At 34.9% G+C, this 21,992-nt stretch overlaps 1 protein-coding gene across 1 annotated transcript; it reads left to right on the top strand.

The window, feature by feature from the left end:
• Positions 1-18,447: 18,447 nt before the first annotated feature.
• On the top strand, positions 18,448-21,717 carry LOC120158633 (PLASMODESMATA CALLOSE-BINDING PROTEIN 3-like). The gene is made up of 4 exons (XM_039169446.1): positions 18,448-18,646; positions 20,036-20,275; positions 20,362-20,395; positions 21,432-21,717. The coding sequence occupies exons 1-4, from the start codon at positions 18,466-18,468 to the stop codon at positions 21,688-21,690; spliced, it is 714 nt and encodes a 237-aa protein (XP_039025377.1). The 5' UTR covers positions 18,448-18,465; the 3' UTR covers positions 21,691-21,717.
• The last annotated feature ends 275 nt before the right edge of the window (positions 21,718-21,992 follow it).

The raw sequence follows: 21,992 nt of genomic DNA, 5'->3' as shown, positions 1-21,992 counted from the left end.
ACCAGCATTGCTCAAATTCCAAAACGCAAAAATGGCACTGATACCATAGGCTTAGTATCAATATCGCCAGGCCCAACGGCTAGTAACAGCTAGTTTTATTTAAAAATAAAAAAGGTAGCACCGATACTCCCTATAGGAGTACTGATACCCTCTGTATTGGGCAGTTTTATTTTGTAGAGAAAAACATCTCCAACGGCTTCAAATCACTCTCAATGGCTAGAAATGACCACAAACTCATTCCAACATATAAATACAAGTTCAAGACGCTTGAAGAAGGGTTAGAACACCTACTCAAGCAATCAAACACAAGAGAAAAACTTTTCACTCTTTATTCCTATACTCTTGTAAATATTTTGTTCTTGTGAGCTTTAATTCTTTGTAAACACCTTGTTTTTGAGGTTTTCTTTGTTTACATCTTTTTCTTTGTAAAGGGGTTTTGGTTCTAGTTGAGCTTGTTAAAAGCTAGGGAGTTTTGTAAAGGTTATCTCTTGATCCCGTAAAAAGAAAGAACAAATTAGTGAATTTTTTTGGGAAATCCTTAGTAATGAGCTAAGGTAGTGGAGGTAGACTTAGTTGAGAAGTCGAACCACTATAAATCGATGTGCCAATTTTTTCTATATTTCCTTTCTCCTTACTCTATAAACAATATTTGCCAATTCACCCCCTAGTACTTCGACAATCCCAACATAAATATAACTAGGAAACATAGAAAGTTTTTTGTATCAATACACACATCTAATCATAATTCGAATAATTCTATTAACTATTCGTAAACCATTACACATCTTATAATAAGTTAGTATATAAAGTGACAATTAAAAAATATCTAAAATATGATTAGATATGTGTGTATTGATGTGAGTAACTTACTATATTTCCCTAACTATATTTAGATACAAAATTTGTATGTCTAGACTAATTCAGTCAAAATATTTTATATAAGTGTTGATGATATAACTATATATTATATGTATATATATATATCATGTATAATATATATTTTTTAAAATATTTTTATTTTTTAATAATTTATATTTTATGATTTTATAATATATTATATACTTAATTTTTTAAAAATTTTAAAATTATTTTTATTTAGATTTTTAAATAAATTTATTTATGTTAAAAAATAAATAAGTCCTTGAAATTTTCTAAACAATACATTTTGCCCTTGAACAAGACCAAAAAATTACTTTAGCCCATCTATCAGTCATCCACCACATCATCGGTTACCGTAGACTGTTATATCACCATCACGAAGCGCTACATCAACACAATAGCAGTCAATGACGGAATACATTGGTCAAAGGGTCATATTGATTTTGTTTTCTGAGTTGAAGAGATACAATGAGTGAAAAATAATAATTTTAATGTGATTTCGTAATAATAAGTTTATTTATGGGTAAATTTCACATTTAGTACATAAACTATCAGTTTTGGTTCGTTTTAATACCTAAACTTTCAGTTGTTTCAAAATCATACCTAATATTTGGTTTTGATATCATTTTAGTACCTAACCGTTAAAAATTTAACGAAACTTTTCAAGACATTTTTATGGGTAAATTACATCAATCATCCCTTAACTATCTTCTCACTCCTACTTTGGTCATTAAAGTTTAAAATTTTCAATTTAACTACTGAATTTTCAAATTGCTCATGTTTTAATCAATCTAATTTATTTTATTAATAATATTTTGTGACATGATATTTTATTATTTTATTAATATATAATTAAAATTAAAACAATTAAATTTGAAAGTTAGAGTGATTAAATTAGGAGTAATTTGAAAGTTAAGTAATTAAATTAAAAAAATCAAACTTCAATGACCAAAATAGGAGTGGGAAGATAGTTGAGTGATGAATGATGTAATTTACCTATGAAAAATGTGTCAAGTTGTAATAGTTCCGCTAAGTTTTTAACGAAGTGTACTAAAATGAATAAAAACTAAATGCTAGGTATGATTTTGAAAAATTTAAAGTTTAGGTACTAAAATAAATCAAAATTTATAGTTTAGGTACTAAACATGTAATTTACCCTTTATTTATATAGGTATAGAGAATATGATATTTTTTAGGTTTAATTAGAATATAAATGCCCAAACTAAACCACTTTTCCTAAATAGGTGACCAAACTTTTTTTATTCATCCAGCTGTCTAAACGTCACAAATGTTATCACTTTAGGTGCCTCGACTGTAACGACCGTTAAATTCTTCCGTTAAATGATATGTGTCATGTACTGGTAATTTAAAAAAATATATTTAAAATTAAAATTATATTTAAAAAAACCCCAAAATTTCGAAAAAATTTAAAAATACCCAAAACTTTGAGAACTCTAATTTCAACATCTAAACTCACGTCACCCACCACCTTTTCCCATCGATGAATCTCCACTTGACATCACCTCCATTCGACAATCGAAAACCTCATTAAAAGTTACTGGAACAATAGCTAATCAATGGCCAATCGACATGTGTACCCCAACGTCGCAAATCACGACCCCATGCCATCTTGGCAACCAATTGGCAGTAAGGATGGCGACATCTGACTAGGAATATGGCAAGAATGACATTGGTAGTGGAGGTCGTGTTTGACAAGGACGACGTCGATGGGTTAAGGTGAGGGATTTGAGGCTTTTTTATAATTTAAAAGAAATTAGAGTTATTTTTAAATATAATATGTTTTATTATTTTTAAAGAATAAAATTTTTAAAATTATCAGAACACGATACATGTCACTTAACGAAATTTTTTAATAGCAGGTATGGTCGGGGAACCTAAAGTGGTAATGTTTGTAACATTAGGCACCTAGATGAATCGAAAATAAGTTTAAATACCTATTTATAAAAGGTATAATTTAGACACTTATTTTATAATAAGATTTTTAAAATTAATATTAGAATTTTATTTGAGAATAAGAATTGTAGTGTAGATTCAAAAATTGGAACATTTGAGTTTTTTAGTATATAAGTTACTTGTAGGGGGTTATTTTAAATATAATTAATTAAAAAATAAACGATCAAACTATAATTTTATTCATTTTAGAATATTTATTCAAAGCAGATGTTTAATATTTTTTATGTATGATCCATCACGATTATTAAAACAATGTCAACCACTTAAACATGACACGTGTTACGTTTATGAATTTTTAGATATTTTATTTTAAAAAATTAAAAATTATAATTTAAAAGACTAAATTTTTCTAAAATCATAAAAAAAACCTCAAAATATTTAGTTATAATTTGACTTACCATCAACAGTAATCATTATCGTCGATCATTTATCCATTTATAATTGCACTGTGCCAAATCACATTGTCGTCACCACGGAGTTGGTTGAATCGACGCCAAATTACATGGGTTTATAAGGTGGCAATTCTATGCACCCAACTGTTCATCCAAACTCTGATTTTGATCGGTCGATAATGTTGGGGTTTCGACTTATCTATGGTATTGGTATCAGTGGCGAACGATAAGTTTTAACACAATATATATATTGTCGTCACCTCCGCATGCATATCCCACAATTTGTATATGTCATATTAGTAAGAATGGTATCGATCAGTTTTATAATGTCCGCATTTATAGTCAGATAGTAAACATGGATAATTTTTATTTTTAACATAGGTGTATTGATTTATGTGGTTTTTTTAGTTGAGTTTTAACACAATATATATTATTAAACAGGATACGAACTAAGCTGACAAAATTTTGACAAGAGATTGGATAATTTGAAGGCATTTTATGATGATCAGTGTGTTTGGAAGTGGGCTTTGAAAATACTGCGAGAAAAATGGTTACAAGCATACGACGAGGGCCAGCGATACAGACACATGACCACAAACCTTGCTGAGGCTATTAATTCATAACTAAAAGGTACATATCATCTCCCAATAGCGAGTGTGGTGAAGGAGACATATTTTAGGTTGGCTAAGGCTTGGTCTGATAAAGGCAAGGAGATTGAGTGTCTCATAAATAGAGGTCAAACTTGGGCTCCTACAGTGGTGGAAGCAATGAAAGCAAACGAGCGATTGACAACCTCAATGCTTGTTAATAATTTTGATCGAGTTTGTCATACTTTTGTTGTGTCATGCATATGTCACAACGAAGGATGAGAAGGCCAAACATTTAGAGATAATTTACAACACAAATGGTGTGATTGTGGTCACTTTCAGACATGGAGATATCCATGTGCTTATGCAGTTGCTACATGTATGTATGCTGGTGTAAGCGCATATAGTTATGTTGATGAGTTCTTTCACCTACATAGGATATTAAATGTCTACAGCTATGCATTCAGACAGATCCCAAATGAATCATATTGGGCGAAAAAGGATCATGACGAATGGATGCCAAATCCAATGCTTCGTAGAAGTCCAAAGGGTCGACATGAGTCCAGTCGTATTCATGCCAGTATGGATTTCTATGCTAGAGAGAAAGGTCAACCAAAGAGATGCAGATTATGTAGGGGTGAAGGACATTCAAAAATGAAATGTCAAATCTACCAAGATATAAGTCTCATCAGTAATCATATATGTATTTGTATGTACATATATATTTGAATTTTTTATAATAATTAACTTGATTTTATAATATGCTTATATGTATGCATATATTTGATTTTATAATAATTAACTTAGTTGACTTGATTTTATAATAATTTATGTACAGTAGAAGTAATTAACCAACTTTATTTTATAATAATTTATGAATTTTTAGTATAATAATTTATGTGTTTTAATTAGAAAATATATATTTAAAATATTTAAGATAAGGTTAATGTTGAGCCATGTTTTATAATATTTTGATATAACTAATTAAGGAAAAATTATTCGATTGATCATTTGAGCTTCATCAATTTCAACAGTTAAAAATTCTAAAAAAGTATTTACTTATGTTTACAAAATAAAATACTAATATAATTTAAATATTTAATTTTAACATATAATAACATTTTATTTACTATTAATTTTTATACAAATATCAATTGGGTTTGTAATTCTTGTTGATGTCGGGGTGTTGTGGAATGATAATGTTGAGGCAGACGCCTAATGAGTTGTGGTCGTTGCGCTTGCTCAGGAGTATGTACTCATCCTCCTCATTTATTGGGGGAATATTAGCTGGTGTTTTGAATATATGCCCACCACTATGCTTTCCCATTCCACCACTTTACTCTTCCATCCTTCCTGGAAACGAGACTGACAAATAGTTGTATTTGACATCATAGATGTCATTTGCTCAAAGTCATATATCGATTCAAACATGGGAGAGTTGATGGGTGCATGAGGATGCATCAACTCTGACATGAATGTCAAAATAGAAGAATCATCAAACTGTTGTGTTGCTTCCGCTTAATGTTGTTGAGATGAGCTCCCACTTCCATTCAGTATAAATTTATCGGTTGTACCAAATTTTTTCTTATATTTTTTAAATTGTTGTCTTTCTCCCAACGTCGTCAGGTATGACTTTCCATGATCCCAATAATACTGGAGGTAAGTCGAAGTCTCAAAATTAAATTCATCATCTTGCATTGGATCAAGAGGTGGCACGTATTAAGCTTTGTTGTTCCAAGCATTATTGTAGTCTGCAAGCTTCGCAACCCAATTCACGTTGTGCTTATCTCGTCCATCTAATCTATGCAAGGTGGTGGCACCCGAACTGCCTCAACACTCGATATGCAAACAGTATCTCAACAATAGCAAAATAAATCAATGGTGTAACAGTACCCCAATTTTGACAACCCTCCAAAAGTTCTGGCGGCACACACGCTAAAACTTCTAGCTCCATGTACGACCTCCAATGAAACTGTACAATTAACATTTATAAAGAGTAATTAGACACAAAATTATAAAATTATAAAATTATAAATAAATAAATAAATAAATATTATTTTATATTTATATTATAAAATTACGCATCCAAAAATTAATTCATTAGATAAACTTATAAAATTATAAATAAAGAAATAAATATAATATTTATATTTAAATAAAATAAATTTAATTTAATTATATAGTATAGTATTACAATTATATTATATTATGTATTATAAAATATACATTCTTTTTGCTATAAATGTCGATCTTCAACTGAAACTCTTTGACATTATTATGCACTACCCCCATCCTTTCTATTTTATGCCTCCATCTATAAATAAATATATATATATATATATGTTACTTCTTTTTAATCACAATAAATAAATTCTAATTAACAATTTAAATTAAAAATAGAGAAAAGAAATATTATCTTCCGGTAAGAGGAAAGTCAATCACTGTCAGACTAATCAGTGTTAAAAATGGAAGTTTGTGCCAAGCCCAAGATTGTAGCAACATCAGACATCCATCGATTTTTTTTTATTACTATTATTGATGATTACTAATGCCTTGCACATGTCACGGTACAAGAATGCCAATATCAGATATCCCCAATTGTACTGACGCGTATCCTCAAATTTTCTCAAAAACGGGAGATACTGCATGTGAACTACATTATCATATTTATTCGGTATTAAAACTCCCCCAATCAACTACAAGATATATGCTCGAATTGTGTCCGCTGTTTGTGAGTACTAAATATGGGTGCGGAAATATGTGCAAGTATACACAATCAAACAAGTAATACAGTGATAAATGAGTATCGTCTCCACAGGATTAGAGGAAATTGATAAGTTCGGTCAAAGAGCTTTACTATGTTACCTAAGTAAAATTAGTGATGTTATTTGCAATTGAAAATGTTGTGGCAAAATGAATGAATGTTGTGGAAATTTTCTGATGGTAATATGGTAGCAGATTGAGATGTTATGGCAAATTGAATTGTGTTGAGTGCAAACAAATAAAAATGTAAAGGAAAAATAAATTGTAAATACTATATTTGCTTATAAGGACTTTAGACTCCTCACACGACAAGCTACTCTGGGAATGAGTGATAGGAGTTACTTAGGAAATTTAAGTCTACTTCTTAGAATGGTTTTACTTCTATGCCTTATCTACCCGACAGAGTTTACTAAGGGTGCCCTATGTTATCTCTAGTTAAGGGACTCGGCATATTGAAGATGCCTTGGCAAAACCGATTGGCGTTAGCTACTACAGGGATCTTATTGGTCTAGATAACATGATATGTCTCGACAATACCTTTTTACGGCAGCATTAACATCTAACCTATCGGTCATACACAACTCCTTTTAATCGAATGAAATCCTAGCCTTATCTCTAAGGTGGATTAGGCCTAGTTAATATCTAGAACCCCTTGCTTATGTGGTTCTTCCCTAATTTCTCTCGAATACTAAGGATGTACTACTTAGACATTCTCTCGAACACTAAGTAATCACCTAAGGAACGACCACTCTCGTAGCTCTTACAACCTTAAGGCACTAAGCTTCATAAACAAAATAGAATATAACATAGAAAAATAACCATTCATTAAAGCAAAACTTAAATATCCAAAATAAACTCCCACCAAATAGGATTAGTTCATGGTAGGGCTCGAAATAAGCGAGCACAAAGCAAGTTAATCCGTTCCTTACAATCCAAAAGATAAAATATGAAAGCAAAGAGAAAAGGGAATGAGGAAAAGCCTTCGACGTGCACTGCCGGAGCTTCCCTCGGCCACCACGGACTGTCCCAGCAATCTAGCTCCTCTCGGATGCCTAGTTCACCACTCCCTCTAGCTTGTCAATAGAGGAATGCCAAGGAAAAAATGATTGACAGAAAAAAAAAAAGAGATCTTTTTCTCCGAATTTTTAGGCTCTTGGCGGCTGTCTAAAATTCTCCAAGTCTCCTCAAAAAGTTTGGCTTCATCTCTTATTTATAGGGGATAATGACCCTAGGGTTTTGTGTTAAAATTACACAAGTACTCTAAAGTTCATTCCTTTTATGTGAAAGGCGGAGCATAGATGGTAATGAGCCCCTCCTTTATGGCTGATTGCAGAAATCACGCATGGTCAATGACAGTTGGCTCTTACTAAAAATATCTTCTTTGACTTTTTCTGCCCAAAATCGTCGTTGTAGTTGTCATGGCAATTGTAGTTTGCTCAGTAGTCACATCATGTCATGGCATTTCGCTTTTTCTTATCCTTTCTCCCAAATCCTACACATCATCAAACAAAACACCTTCCCCATAAAGCAGCATTGATTACAAAATAAAATGCCTCGGCAAACAGAATTCCACCACATGCAACTATATGATACTAAATGCATCTATATAATCTTGTATGAGCTCTTAGGCAGTCAATAACTTAAGTGAAAAGGTCCCAAATATGAATTTTTTACGGAGTTATCACACACCCAAACTTAAGCTATTGCTTGTCCTCAAGCAATGGATAGTATTAAGCAAAATAAAAATACCATGGCAAGTTCAGAAGCAAAATAGTTATATGGGATAGAATTTCAGCCCTCAGGACATTTGGCTTCAACATGCTAGACTGGTTTGAGAAATCAAGTATTGTCCCCTAGGGCAAGATTCTTTGTGTGGGTGTGTGCGTGTTTGTATCCAGTCCATACGTAACAAACCTAAAAATTTTCTATGTAAGTTTTCTTGTTTTGCCACAACATTTACAATTTTTACTCCCACATTGTTTTATTTTCCTTTTTGATTTTTTTTAACACTGCTACGAGGGGAGTCAGCCCATCACACCTACCATCCCACACCCTAGGTGAAAGGGAGCATACCTTCCACCCCCGAGCTAGTCAAGTAGAGTCATCCTGTGACTACTTTTATTCACTCATATACCATAGCTGTCATTTATTTATTTGTAGTTTCCAGGAAATGCCATAGCATAGAGGAGTGTCCCTCTACAGATATGCCAAAGCATTTATTCACAACTTCATTTTTTCTTTTTCTTTTTTATTTTTTTTACAAAGTGGGGTTGTCATCGTTTATGCCAAGACATGCAAGAGTTATCTTATAAAAAAATTTTAAGTTCCTTAAGCACGAAAAACATACAATCATGTATTCAAAGGTTTTAAAGAAGCAAGTCCTAGAGTTGGTTCTATCATCCTCAACAGCCATGTACATTCAATCCTAGTCATTAAGAGTTCATCATCATCGGGCATCATTAATTTATTCCAGAAAACTAATTCTAACGCTTACTAATGTCATGGCATATTCATTCTACTAATACTATCATGCAATGATTTAAGAACCCTAGCTCCCTCAAACTTGAGATAAGCATTATCCTCAATGCTAAATAAAATCTAAGGAAAATCTAAACTACATGCTATGAAATTCAATGCAATGCAAGGTACCTTGACTTCATGCTTGTAGTGGTGCAGCGGTCGTGCGAAGTGTGCGCTTTTGAAATTGTGTGGGACTGGTACAGTTGAAATTTGGATGGACCCTAACCTTGCAAAGAAAAATAAAATATTCAATTAAAAGGAAACTCAATAAAAACAGTAACAAAATAAACATTTATTTATGCATAGGAGTAAATCCAAAATGTAACGGCATCTTCAAGATGCTTGACCAGTTTCGACATCATGCAAGAGGAATGCAGATTTGTCACGTATGGGTGGAGCTCCTTGGTAAACCATCAGGCGCTGGCCATTGACTTTAAAGATGGACCCATTGTCCATATTCTTGATATCAACAGCACCATATGGGTAAACATGGTGGACTTCGAATGGTCCCGACCATCGTGACTTCAGTTTTCCAGGGAATAATTTCAGCCTAGAGTTAAACAAGAGCACTTTCTGACCCATATGAAAATGCCGAGGCAAAAGCATTCGGTCATGCCACTTCTTGGTTTTTTCCTTATAAAGCTTGGAATTTTCATCTGTTTGTGCTCGAAACTCTTCCATTTCATTCAGATCGAGTAACCATTTTTCCCCAGCTAGTTGTGCGTCAAAGTTTAGCTTCTTGATTGCCCAGTATGCCTTATGTTCTAGCTCAACTGGTAGGTGGCAGGCTTTTCCATATACCATCTTGAAGGGCGACATTCCCAGAGGTGTTTTGAATGCCGTCCGGTAAGCCCAGAGTGCTTCGTCCAATTTTGGGGACCAGTCTTTCCTTCGAGGGTTCACCACCTTCTTGAGGATTTGCTTGATTTCTCGGTTGAACACTTCTGCTTGCCCATTTGTTTGTGGGTGATATGCCGTGGCAATTTTATGTCGCACTCCATATTTTTGTAATGCCTTGGCAATTAGCTTGTTATCAAAGTGAGTGCCCTCATCACTGATGATGGCTCTTGGTACTCCAAATCGAGTAAAGATGTTCTTGTGAAGTAACTTGAGCACCTTCTTAGAATCATTCCTCGGTGTGGCAATCGCTTCAACCCACTTAGATACATAGTCCACTGCAAGCAAAATGCACAAGTCTCCAAAAGAATATGGGAATGGCCCCATAAAATCAATGCCCCAAATATCGTCATTTCGTGTCGTCTGGAAATGTTCCCAGTGTGCTGGCATCTGTCGCATGCTTTGCAAAACTCGTGGGCATCCTTCAATAATTATGGCCAATAGAATTCTGATTGGAGGACCTTTGAAGCAGCCCTCGTACCTCTAAAATGTCCTCCATAGGGTGTTGTGTGGCAATGGTATAAGATGTCTCGTTGCTCCTCTTTGAGGACACACTGTCGAATCATTTGATCGGCACATTATTTAAACAAGTACGGCTCATCCCAAAAATAAAACTTGGCATTATGCAAAAACTTCTTCTTGCCTTGGCTGTTCAATTCTTAAGGAAAATTTCCATTAACAAGAAAAGTAACAAGGTCAACATACCATAGCATTGCCGTGGCATATAAAATTTTCTCATCAGGGAATTCTTCTTTAATATCAAAAATGTCATATCATTCTAAAATGTTTTCTAGATTAGATAAATGATCTACAACTTGGTTTTCAGTACCTTTCCTATCGATTACCTCTAAGTCAAATTCCTGCAATAGTAATATTCTTCTAATAAGTCTAGGCTTGGCATCTTTCTTGTTCACTAAGTATTTTATAGCTGAGTGATCGGTGTGAACTATGACTTTGGTGTCTATCAAGTATGGCCTAAACTTATCAAATGCAAATACCATGGCAAGTAATTCTTTCTCAATGGTAGTATAATTCAATTGTCCCTCATTTAAGGTAAGGCTAGCATAATATATAACATGAAAAAGTTTACCTCTACGTTGCCCAAGCACAGCCCCCACGGTAAAATCGCTTGCATCACAAATTAATTCGAATGGTACCGTCTAATCTAGGGGAACCACGATCGGTGCAGAGATAAGTCTTTGCTTCAGCTCTTTGAATGCACCATGACATTTCTAATCGAACACGAATGGTTGGTTCTATTGCAGCAAGGTGCATAAGGGCTTGGATATTGTGGAGAAGTTATTGATGAATCGTCTATAAAATCCCGCATGTCCAAGAAAACTCTGAATTCCCTTGACAGAAGTTGGTGCGGGTAGCTTCTCGATCACCTCGATCTTGGCCTTGTCTACCTCAATGCACTTTGCAGAAATCTTATGGCCTAGAACAATGCCTTCGGTCACCATGAAGTTGCATTTTTTCCAGTTCAGCACGAGATCGACTTCCTCGCATCGCTTCAGTACCTTTGCCAAATTGCCGAGGCATTTTTTAAAGTCATCTCCGGAAACAGAATATTCATCCATTAAAATTTCCATAAAATCCTCAACCATGTCTTAACATTTGGCTTGCATGCAGCGCTGAAAAGTTATCGGGGCATTACAAATTTCAAAAGGCATTCTTCGAAAAGCATAAGTGCCATAGGGACACGAGAAAGTTGTCTTCTCTTGGTCCTCTGGTGCGATAGTAATTTGATTATACCCCGAGTATCCGTCCAAGAAACAACAAAATGCCTTGCCAGCAAGTCGATCCAGCATCTGATTGATGAACGGCAAAGGGAAATGATCCTTCTTGGTAGACTTATTGGCTTGCGGTAGTCCTTGCAGATTCGTCACCCAATGATTGTACGTGTAGGTAGCAACTCGTTATCTCCACTTGTCACCACGGTCGTGCCTCCCTTCTTCATCACACATTGGACGGGACTTACCCAAGAGTTATCCGAAATAGAATAAATCACTCCAGTATCAAGCCATTTGAGAATCTCTTTCATCACAACTTGCTTCACGATTGGGTTTAATCTTCGCTGTGGCTCTATGGATTTTCCATGGCATTCTTCCAGCAGGATTTTATGCATGTAGATAGTTGGACTTATTCCCTTCAGATCTGCCATCATCCATCCTAACGCTCTCTTATGCTATGAAAAAACACTTAACAAACTAGATTCTTGGTTAGAAGTAAGGGCAGAGGAAATAATCACAGGAAAAGTTTCATTACTACCCAGATAAGCATATTTAAGATGTTGTGGCAAATTCTTTAACTCTAGGGTAGGAGCATGCTGTAATGAGGGCTTAGGAGGAACAAACTCTTCAAAATTAAAAGATTCAAAATGTGTACCTGGGATAGCTTTGAGGAAACTAGCCTGTTGTTCCTCGATAGAAAAATCATTATGCTCTCCAGCCTTTAAGTCTTCGAATAACCCCTTATCAGGTCCCACCTAAATGAAATTGTCCTAGAAAAATTGATTTGTTTCTTTTCTGATTATTGTATCAACTTCTAAAATGCTTTGGCATTCTTCAAAATCATCCATGTACTTGAGGGAGCGAAAGGCATTCACAGTCACATGTTGATTGGCCACTCTCATGGTCAGCTCGCCCCTTTCGTAGTCGATGAGAATATGACCGATAGCTAGGAAAGGTCTCCCCAAGATGATGGGTGATGTGGCATCGACCTCACAGTCCAAAATCAGAAAATCAACAGGAAAAACGAACTTGTCAACCCGCACGATGACATCTTCAATTCGCCCTTCAGGACGCACATGTGAACGATCGGCTAATTGTAAGATGACAGAGGTGGGTCTCGCATTTCTTATCCCAAGCTTTACGAAAATTGACTTAGGTATTAAGTTCACACTTGAGTCGAGGTCACATAGTACCTTCCCAACAAATTTGTCTCCTATCGAACATGGGATGATAAAATTGTCTGGATCATGTCTCTTTAGTGGCAGCTTGCTTAAGGATGAGCAAAATTCTTTTTCTGTGGCAATTGTCTAGTACTGTTCAACCTTTCTTTTCTTGGTCATAATCTCCTTGAGGAACTTAGAATATATAGGCATTTGTTCCATGGCCTTCAGAAAAGGAACATTGATTTGATGTTGACTCAGAATGTCAACAAACTTTTTGTATTGAATATCCTCGTTATGCTTCTTCAGGCTCTGTGGGAAAGGAGGTGGGGGTCTGGCTTCATGTATTGATGGGGTGGGAATAGAATTTGCCTTGGCATTTTTTTTTGCTCCCTCAATCACTTTACTTGATGAACTCTCATCCTTATCCTCTTCCCCTGGTGCTTCTTCTAGCACTTCTTGATCAACTTGAACAGTCTTAGGGGTGAATAATCATTCGGTCTTCCCCCAAACTTGTCTTCGACAATGATTTGTGTACCACTCCGTAGAGTTAGCACACTACAATACTCTTTGCCATGAGGTTTTGTGACTTCAATGTCACTCGGTAGATGTCCTGGTCGTCATTCTTGTAATGCCGTGACAATTTGACCAACCTGACTCTCCAATGCCCTCAGTGACGAACTATGGCTCTGAAGCAGAGCCCTTTGGTTTTTTATGGAGGTTGCATGGTCTTGCAGCATTGTCTTTGTTATTGCTATGAACTCTTGCATTGTGGCCTCCAAAGAACTGGTGTTAGATGAAGATGGCCCTTCCTTGTTGGAATTATGCCACGACATATTCGATTGAAAACCCTGGGAGTCATTGAAATTCTATTTTCGAACTAGTTGATGAGTATTGATGGTTCCTTGATTTCCCCACGAAAAGTTTGGATGTTATTTGGCCCTCTCTTGTTGGAATTATACTCGAAAGCTCCATGTGATTTGTGCCCAAGTCCAAGCCTTGTATATGGAAATTGGTAATCGTTGTTGGCAATCCTATCCAGAATGTCAAATGCCTCTGCAGGTGATTTGTCAAGTAACGTCCCATTTGCTGAGGCATCTAACATCATCCTCGTGGGTGCATTAACTCCATTATAGAAAATCACCACTTGTGTCCAATCTTGAAAACCATGATTTGAGCATTTGCAAAGCAATCCTTTGTATCGATCCCAGCATTCATACACCGACTCATCATCAGCTTGACGAAAAGAATCTATGACGTTCCTCAATTGGGTGTTCATGTTCGGAGGATTATACTGCAATAAAACTTTTTTGCACAGATCACTCCACGACTCCATTAAACCCATTGGAACGTCACTCAACCAAGCCCTTGCTTGATCACGCAAAGAATATGGATATAGCTTTAATTTCAAGACATCTTCGTGCACTCCTTGTTGGCGAAAGGAATCGTACACCTCCAAGAAGTTACGAATATGATGTTTGGCATCTTCATTTGGCATGCCCCCAAATTGCCCTATGGAGTTCAGCATATTGAACATAACAGGTTTGAGTTCGAAGTGGGCTGCCAGAATTTTTGGTGCCACTATTCTATAATTTATGTCATCCAAGATAGGGTTTAAGTGATCACGATTGACACGAGGTCTGGCTACATTCCCAGCATTTGGAATTGCCTCAGCATTCTGATCATCCTCATGGCCAATGCCTTGATTTCTGATTTGATACATACTTGCATGTTGAGCACGTCTTCTTTGCCTAAAAAGCCTCTCGATCTCAGGTTCAACCGGTTCTAATGGCTCGTTCGAATGTCTTCTGGTCATACACAGTGAAAAACCTGAAATAGATAAAGAAAATAAAAAGTAAAACTATCTAGAAAAAGAAAAATAAACAAGTAAAATAAAAATGATTTGACAAAACAAATTAATTCCAGTTGTCAATCCCCGGCAAAGGCGCAAAAAACTTGTCCGCTATTTGTGAGTACTAAATATGGGTGCGAAAATATGTGCAAGTATACATAATCAAACAAGTAATACAGTGGTAATTGAGTATCATCTCCACAAGGATTGGAGGAAATTGATAAGTTCCGTCAAAGCGCTTTACTATGTCACCTAAGTAAAGTTAGTGATGTTATTTACAAATGAAAATTGTGGCAAAATGAATGAATGTTGTGGAAATTGTCTGATGGTAATATGGTAGCAGATTGAGATGTTATGGCAAATTGAATTGTGCTGAGTGCAAACAAATAAAAATGTAAAGGCAAAATAAACTGTAAATACTGGATTTACTTATAAGGACTTTAGACTACTCACACGAAAAGCTACTATGGGAATGAGTGATAGGAGTTACTTAGGAAATTTAAGTCTACTTCTCAGAATGTTTTTACTTCTATACCTTATCTGCCCGACAGAGTTTACTAAGGGTGCCCTATGTTATCTCTAGTTAAGGGACTCGACATATTGAAGATGCCCTGGTAAAACCGATTGGCGTTAACTACTACAGGGATCCTATTGGTCTAGATAACAGGATATGTCTCGGCAATACCTTTTTGCGGCAGCATTAACATCTAACCTATCGGTCATACAGAACTCCTTTTAGTCGAATGAAATCCTAGCCTTATCTCTAAGGTGGATTAGGCCTAGTTATTATCTAGAACCCCTTGCTTATGTGGTTCCTCCCTAATTTATCTCGAATACTAAGGATGTGCTACTTAGACATTCTCTCGAACACTAAGTAATCACCTAAGGAACGGCCACTCTCGTAGCTCTTACAACCTTAAGGCACTAAGCTTCATAAACAAAACAGAATATAACATAGAAAAATAACCATTCATTAAAGCAAAACTTAAATATCCAAAATAAACTCCCACCAAATAGGATTAGTTCATGGTGGGGTTCGAAATAAGCAAACACAATACAAGTTAATTTGTTCCTTATAACCCAAAAGATAAAATATGAAAGCAAAGAGAAAAGGGAAGGAGGAAAAGCCTTCGACGTGCACTGCCGGAGCTTCCCTCAGCCACCACGGACTGTCCCAGCGATCTAGATCCTCTCGGACGCCTAGTTCGCCACTCCCTCTAGCTTGTCAACGGAGGAATGCCATGGCAAAAAAGATTGACGGAAAAAAAAGAGATCTTTTTCTCTGAATTTTTAGGCTATTGGCGGCTGTCTAAATTCTCCAAGTCTCCTCAAAAAGTTTGGCCTCATCTCCTATTTATAAGGGAGAATGAACCTAGGGTTTTGTGTTAAAATTACACAAGTACCCTAAAGTTCATTCATTTTATGTGAAAGGCAGTGCATAGATGGTAATGAGGCCCTCATTTATGGCTGATTACAGAAATCACGCATGGTCAATGACAGCTGGCTCTTATTAAAAATATCTTCTTTGACTTTTTTTGCCCAGAAACGTCATCTTAGTTGTCGCGGCAATCACAATTTGCTTAGTAGTCACATCATGTCATGGCAATTCCCTTTTGCTTATCCTTGCTCCCAAATCCTGCACATCATCAAACAAAACACCTTCCCCATAAAGCAGCACTGATTACAAAATAAAATACCTCGGTAAACAGAATTTTGCCACATGCAACTATATGATACTAAATTCATCTATATGATCCTATATGAGCTCTTAGACAGTCAATAACTTAAGTGAAAAGGTCCCAAATATGACCTTTTTACGGAGTTATCAAGTTGCATATACAATTTTTTGCTTGGGTACTATTTTCTTGGAATTGAAATTGATCCTCTAACCACGACAGCCTCAAACATTATCCTTTTAAAAATGGGTTTACTGTTTTCTTCCCAAGAAACTGATTGCAAAGTGCTTCTACGGTATTGTAATCATTTTTCATCATCACCTGCATCTTATTTGTTGGAACCCCGAGTTAGAGGGTCACATCTTCTAGGGTTATCGTGCATTCTCCTCAAGGAAAATGAAATGTATGTGTTTCTGGCCTCAAACGTTCAATCAATGCACTTATCAAACCCGAGACCAACTTATACTCCCAAACAAATGTAACATAAAAAAATCTAGTCTCTTCCAGGTGATCTTCAATCAAAGGGTATGGCTTAGCAGGAATATTGATCCAATGATGGAGGACTCGCTGCTCGTCTTCCTACAATTATAATATTCATGATTAATCATAAAATAAAATTCTACCATTTACTAATAATATTTTTTCTCAAGTAATAATATTTTTTCTCAAGTAATAATATTTTATTAAATAATAATAACACTATCACTCCCAAATGTCTAGAAATATGTTGAGCATCGAGATGAAGTAGTTGATTTTGTTCTTCCATTTCAACGAATCTGTAGAAAAAAATAATTTTAATAACATTAACAACTTAATATAAACATTATTATAAACGAAACTAATTTAATTTAAACTCAGTAAGAGATTAAAGCATCAACAACAAAAAAATTACTTGATTATTTTCTTCTCTTTTTCTTCCTTCCTATTTTCTCTTCTTACTTTCTTCTTCTTCCTTTCTTTCTTCTTCTTCCTTTCTTTCTTCATTCTCCTGTTTTTCTTTTTTCTCCTCGGTGCCCCTTCCCTCCATACACTCATATATATAATAACAACCCAACACCATTATTACCCAACCAACCCAGCTAACTTGTGATTGCAACATTATTGCTGCTATTATTGCAGTTGTTATTATTGCATGCAGACTGCCATGCAGGGGCAGTGTCACGGGCGCATGCATGGGAGTGTATGCAGGGGAGAGACACATGGAGTGCAATGCGTCTTCGGGGGGAAAAGAGAGAAACGCATGGAGTGCGATGCATCTTTGACGTGTATTTTAGCAATCACCTCATTTGAATAATAATTCCTAGAGTGCATTATTTTACGAAATAAAATTCTCAGCAGAATTATCTAGAAAAATCAGCCCACGTCACCTTAAGATATTATTACATCATCATCGAAAAAAAAACATATAAACATTTCTACTTATATTTTAACGATATTGATCAAAATGTAATTTTAAGAATGATTTTAAAAAAATCAAGTGACCAAAAAGGAATCACATAAATAATTAGATGCCTAAACACTTAGTTTAGCCATATGTTTAAGCAATAATATTGGTCTCCTTTAAACGGAGATGTCTATGATACGACAGTTTTAATATACGTCTAAAAAAAGACGTTACCGGAAATATTAATATTTTTTAATATTTTTGATAAAACACTACCTAAAATATTATTTTTTTTTCTACCGAAAATGTTAATATTGGACGCTACCTATAATGTTTAACATTTCCAATAAAGTGTTATCTAAAACATTATTTTTTTACCGAAAATATTAATATTGGACGTTACCTATAATGTTATAATTTTACCAAAAGTTGAGTAACGTAGAAAATATTAATATTTTAAGTAACACTTTACTAAAAATATTAAAAAATATTAATATTTACGTTAATACATTTTGTTAGACATATATTAAGCAGGACTATCCCATTTAAACCAAGTAGCCGACAGGTCATCTTCGTTCCACCATCAAAATCACAGCGCATCTTTTATTTTCTTGTCTATGTTGTCGAATTTAAGCGCTCTCTCTCTCTATGACACTGCCCCATACAGTCATACACACTTCCCTTTTCTTCTCTCAAAGTTGCAGAGCTAGCTCAGCCATTGTTGTCTTCATTGAAGCTTTTTCTTTGTTTCCTCTTTGTTTGGTCTTCAACTATGACTGCTTTAGTGGTTCTTCCACTGCTCCTTCTGGCCGCCATGACTGGCACTCAAGTATGCCTTTTTACTTTCTTTTTTCCCTGCAAAAAAGACAATTTGTTTTCTCTGTTTGTAGATCTTGTAATCTCCCTTTTTCTTTTGGATTTTGCGTTTCATTATCTGTTACTGTTCTCTTTCTTTTTCAAATAAAGTGGTTGCTTAAATACCCTTATTTAATATTTCACTATTTAAATTTCCATGCTTTCCCAGATTTCTTTCTTTGTTTCTTTTTAATCTGTATTAAACTTCCTTTCTTTCCTTTTTTCTAAGAAGTTAATGTGTTTTCTTTTTAGAATCGGATCGATTAACGAATCGGTCATGTTACTAATTTACTGATTTAACCGGTCGAATCGATCTGATCGATCGGAAGAATCAGACGACGTCATAATTATTTAAAAAATTAAATAAAAATATCAAAAAATATTTAATAAAAATAATTTTTTATGTCACAAGTTATATTCAAAACAACAAACATATATAAGTTAAAATCATAAAATCAAGTGAAAAAATGATTCAAATTAACTACAACATAAGAATTTAGGTAAAACATATTAAATAATAAATAATTATATAACTATAATTAAAAATAATTTGGGCTAAAAAATCATAATAAAATAATATTGTTTAGTTTAATTTTTTAAAAACGTGGCTAAGAAACATAGAAGAACATCCAAACTAATTTCTATAAATAATAGATGTAATTTGGCATTCAAAATCATGGAGACTTTTGGTGAGCATTGAGTAAACTATTATTTTATATCAATAAAGTTCGAATTTTAGGCTTCAATCGAGCTTCTAATTTTTTTTAAGTTCAAGCCTTTTCGAGTTCAAGTTTCAATATTATATTTCGAGTTCGAGTTGAACTTGATAATTTTTAGCTCGTGAGTTTGAGTTGAGTTGAGCTTACTTTTAAAGTTTTCAAGTTCGAGTCGAGTTTAGCAATACTCGAGTTCGGCTTGGCTCGTTTAACAAACGACGTTGTTTAGTTTAATTTTTTTTAAAAAACAAATGGCGGTTTTTTTTATTTTTCTGGTTTTTTCCGGTTTTTTCTGGTTTTCAGACGGTTCGGTTTGAACGGTTTAGTGATTTCAACCGGGTCACTAATAACGGTTCAACCGGTGTAGATTGAACCGGACTAGACAACGGTTCCCGGTTAAACCGGTTGAACCGGCCGGTCCGGTCTTATTTTCAGAACAATGATAATGAGTTTCCATAGTCACTATTAGAACTACTTTCCGACCGCCCTCTAGGATTGTTGTCTACTTCATTAGTCAAGAAACACTTGCGTTTACGGAATATGTGCTTATCAATTGATTAAGAAAATTTTGAAAAAAATCACCTTATAATTGCTCAAAAAAAGTGGGATAAGGAGCTTGAATTAATGAAATAGTTGGAAATGAGCAGGTGGGACATGGTGTATATGCAAAGATGGGGTGAGCGATACAGTGTTGCAGAAGACATTGGACTATGCATGTGGAGAAGGGGCAGACTGTAACCCCATACACATGAAGGGTCCTTGTTTCAACCCCGACACCGTTAGGGCACACTGTAATTATTCTGTCAACAGTTTCTTCCAGAGGAAAGGCCAAGCTCAAGGCACCTGTGACTTTGCTTCCACTGCCACTCTCACTACTTCCGACCCTAGTAACTCATTCCCTTTCCTCTTTTACCTTTTTACCGTGGTTAAGAAAAACCCAAAACTTTTTACTAATTTTATGTATTTGTTGCAGGCTATGCTGGTTGTCCTTTCGCGGCTACTGCAAGGTATGTTCTAAACATCACTCATTCGGGTTTTCTCTCTCCGATGATCCAAGTGTTAAAATCATTTAGGGTAAACTACATGTTTAGTACATAATCTGTTACTTTTATTTCAATTTGGTACCAATTTTTTTTTTCTTTAGTTTAACTTTTAGTTTAGGTTTTCTTTTGGTAACTTACCGTTAAAAAGTTAACAATGATGTTGACGTGTCATCATAAAGTAATGTCATCTCATCGTTGAAAAGAAAATGAAATATGTCATTTCAACAGTTTTGTTAATTTTCAAATGGTGGGTATCAAATTGAGACTTAAATTAAAATTATGTATGATTTAAAAAGTAAAAGTAATAGTATAGGTACTAAAACTGTAATTTACCCAAACATTTATGAAAGATAGTTTTGGGGGCGAATGGAGCAACGGTAGGAAAGTTGGATGGGTGGGGCATGAAACATTTATATTTGTTGGTCCACATTCGAATCTATAGTCTCAAAAGCTTTACCAGAGAAGTTGGTACCTATAAGCAATAACTTAGGTTTGAACAAAAAGAAAAAAAAAGGTAATTAATAGTGTAAGTGGCGTTGGAGCTCTTATTGCTTTATGCTATGTAGACGCTCCGTTTTAATCCGTTTAATTAGAATCTCAGTTCGATCATCATTAATATCCACTCATTCTTAGAATTTCATTTTGGTCATATCTTTTGTTACGTTTAGTTCTATTTTAGAAACATAACTATTAATGTGATAATTTTTTTTATTTTTTTATTTAATGATGATGTGATATTATTTTATGGTGACACGTCAATATCAACGTTGATTTTTTAATGACAGTAACTAAAACGGAACTGAAACTTAATGTTAGGTATAATTTTGAAAAATAAAATAATTGAGGGTGACCAAAATAAAACTGTGAGAATAAATGAGTGAATAAATATGTAGTTTATCCTAAAATTTCATACGGTGTTTGTTTTCATCATGCCAATGTTTCCTGCATATTGATGAATGTATATTGTATGATTTTGAGCTATGCATTGCCCCTTGATCAGTGCCGCAAGCACTACCACAACACCAAAAACTACGCCGTCAACCACCACACCAAACGTCAACCCAATCAATAACAATCCGACACCGTACGGTTCAACAACACCTACCGGAATGCTGGGAGGAGTGGGCAACGGGTTGAGTCCGTCCGGAAGTGGGATCAACCCAGATTACAGTACAGATGATGGAGGATTTAGGCTCCAATATTGCTTCTCTTCCAATGGAACCCTCTTGTTATCAGGATTCATGCTATTGTGGGCTTAAAAACAATGCCTTTGGCTGGTAAAACTCCTCTCGTAGTGTATGGTGTTGTAAATCTAAGGACATAATTGCCACGGATTTTATTCATTTTAAGGCGTGACTTTTTGCGGTTATGCCCCGGTTTATGTACATTTAAATCTAGAATTCAGGAATTTGTTACTTCTGGAAAATTTGGTAAGGCTGGTCTACCTTTTTCAACTATCTATGATAATTCAACTTGATTTAGTTTGGTTTTTTAATAGTCGGATAAAGTAATTTTATTTTGTACTTTTTTACAGGCAGAGACTTAAGTCCTTCATAAACAT

This window comes from Hibiscus syriacus, unplaced genomic scaffold (assembly GCF_006381635.1).
Source record: "Hibiscus syriacus cultivar Baekdansim isolate YM2019G1 unplaced genomic scaffold, ASM638163v2 tig00111330_pilon, whole genome shotgun sequence".
Classification (NCBI taxonomy): Eukaryota; Viridiplantae; Streptophyta; class Magnoliopsida; order Malvales; family Malvaceae; genus Hibiscus; species Hibiscus syriacus.
The sequence above is the reverse complement of the archived record's forward strand: the minus strand, read 5'-3'. Positions and strand labels throughout refer to the sequence as shown.

Bases quoted from the DNA above. Each gene is read 5' to 3' on its own strand.
- LOC120158633 (XM_039169446.1), top strand. From the start codon at position 18,466: ATGACACTGCCCCATACAGTCATACACACTTCCCTTTTCTTCTCTCAA. The intron at 18,647-20,035 runs GTATGCCTTTTT...GGAAATGAGCAG, and splicing joins CCGCCATGACTGGCACTCAA to GTGGGACATGGTGTATATGC. The intron at 20,396-21,431 runs GTATGTTCTAAA...CCCCTTGATCAG, and splicing joins CCTTTCGCGGCTACTGCAAG to TGCCGCAAGCACTACCACAA.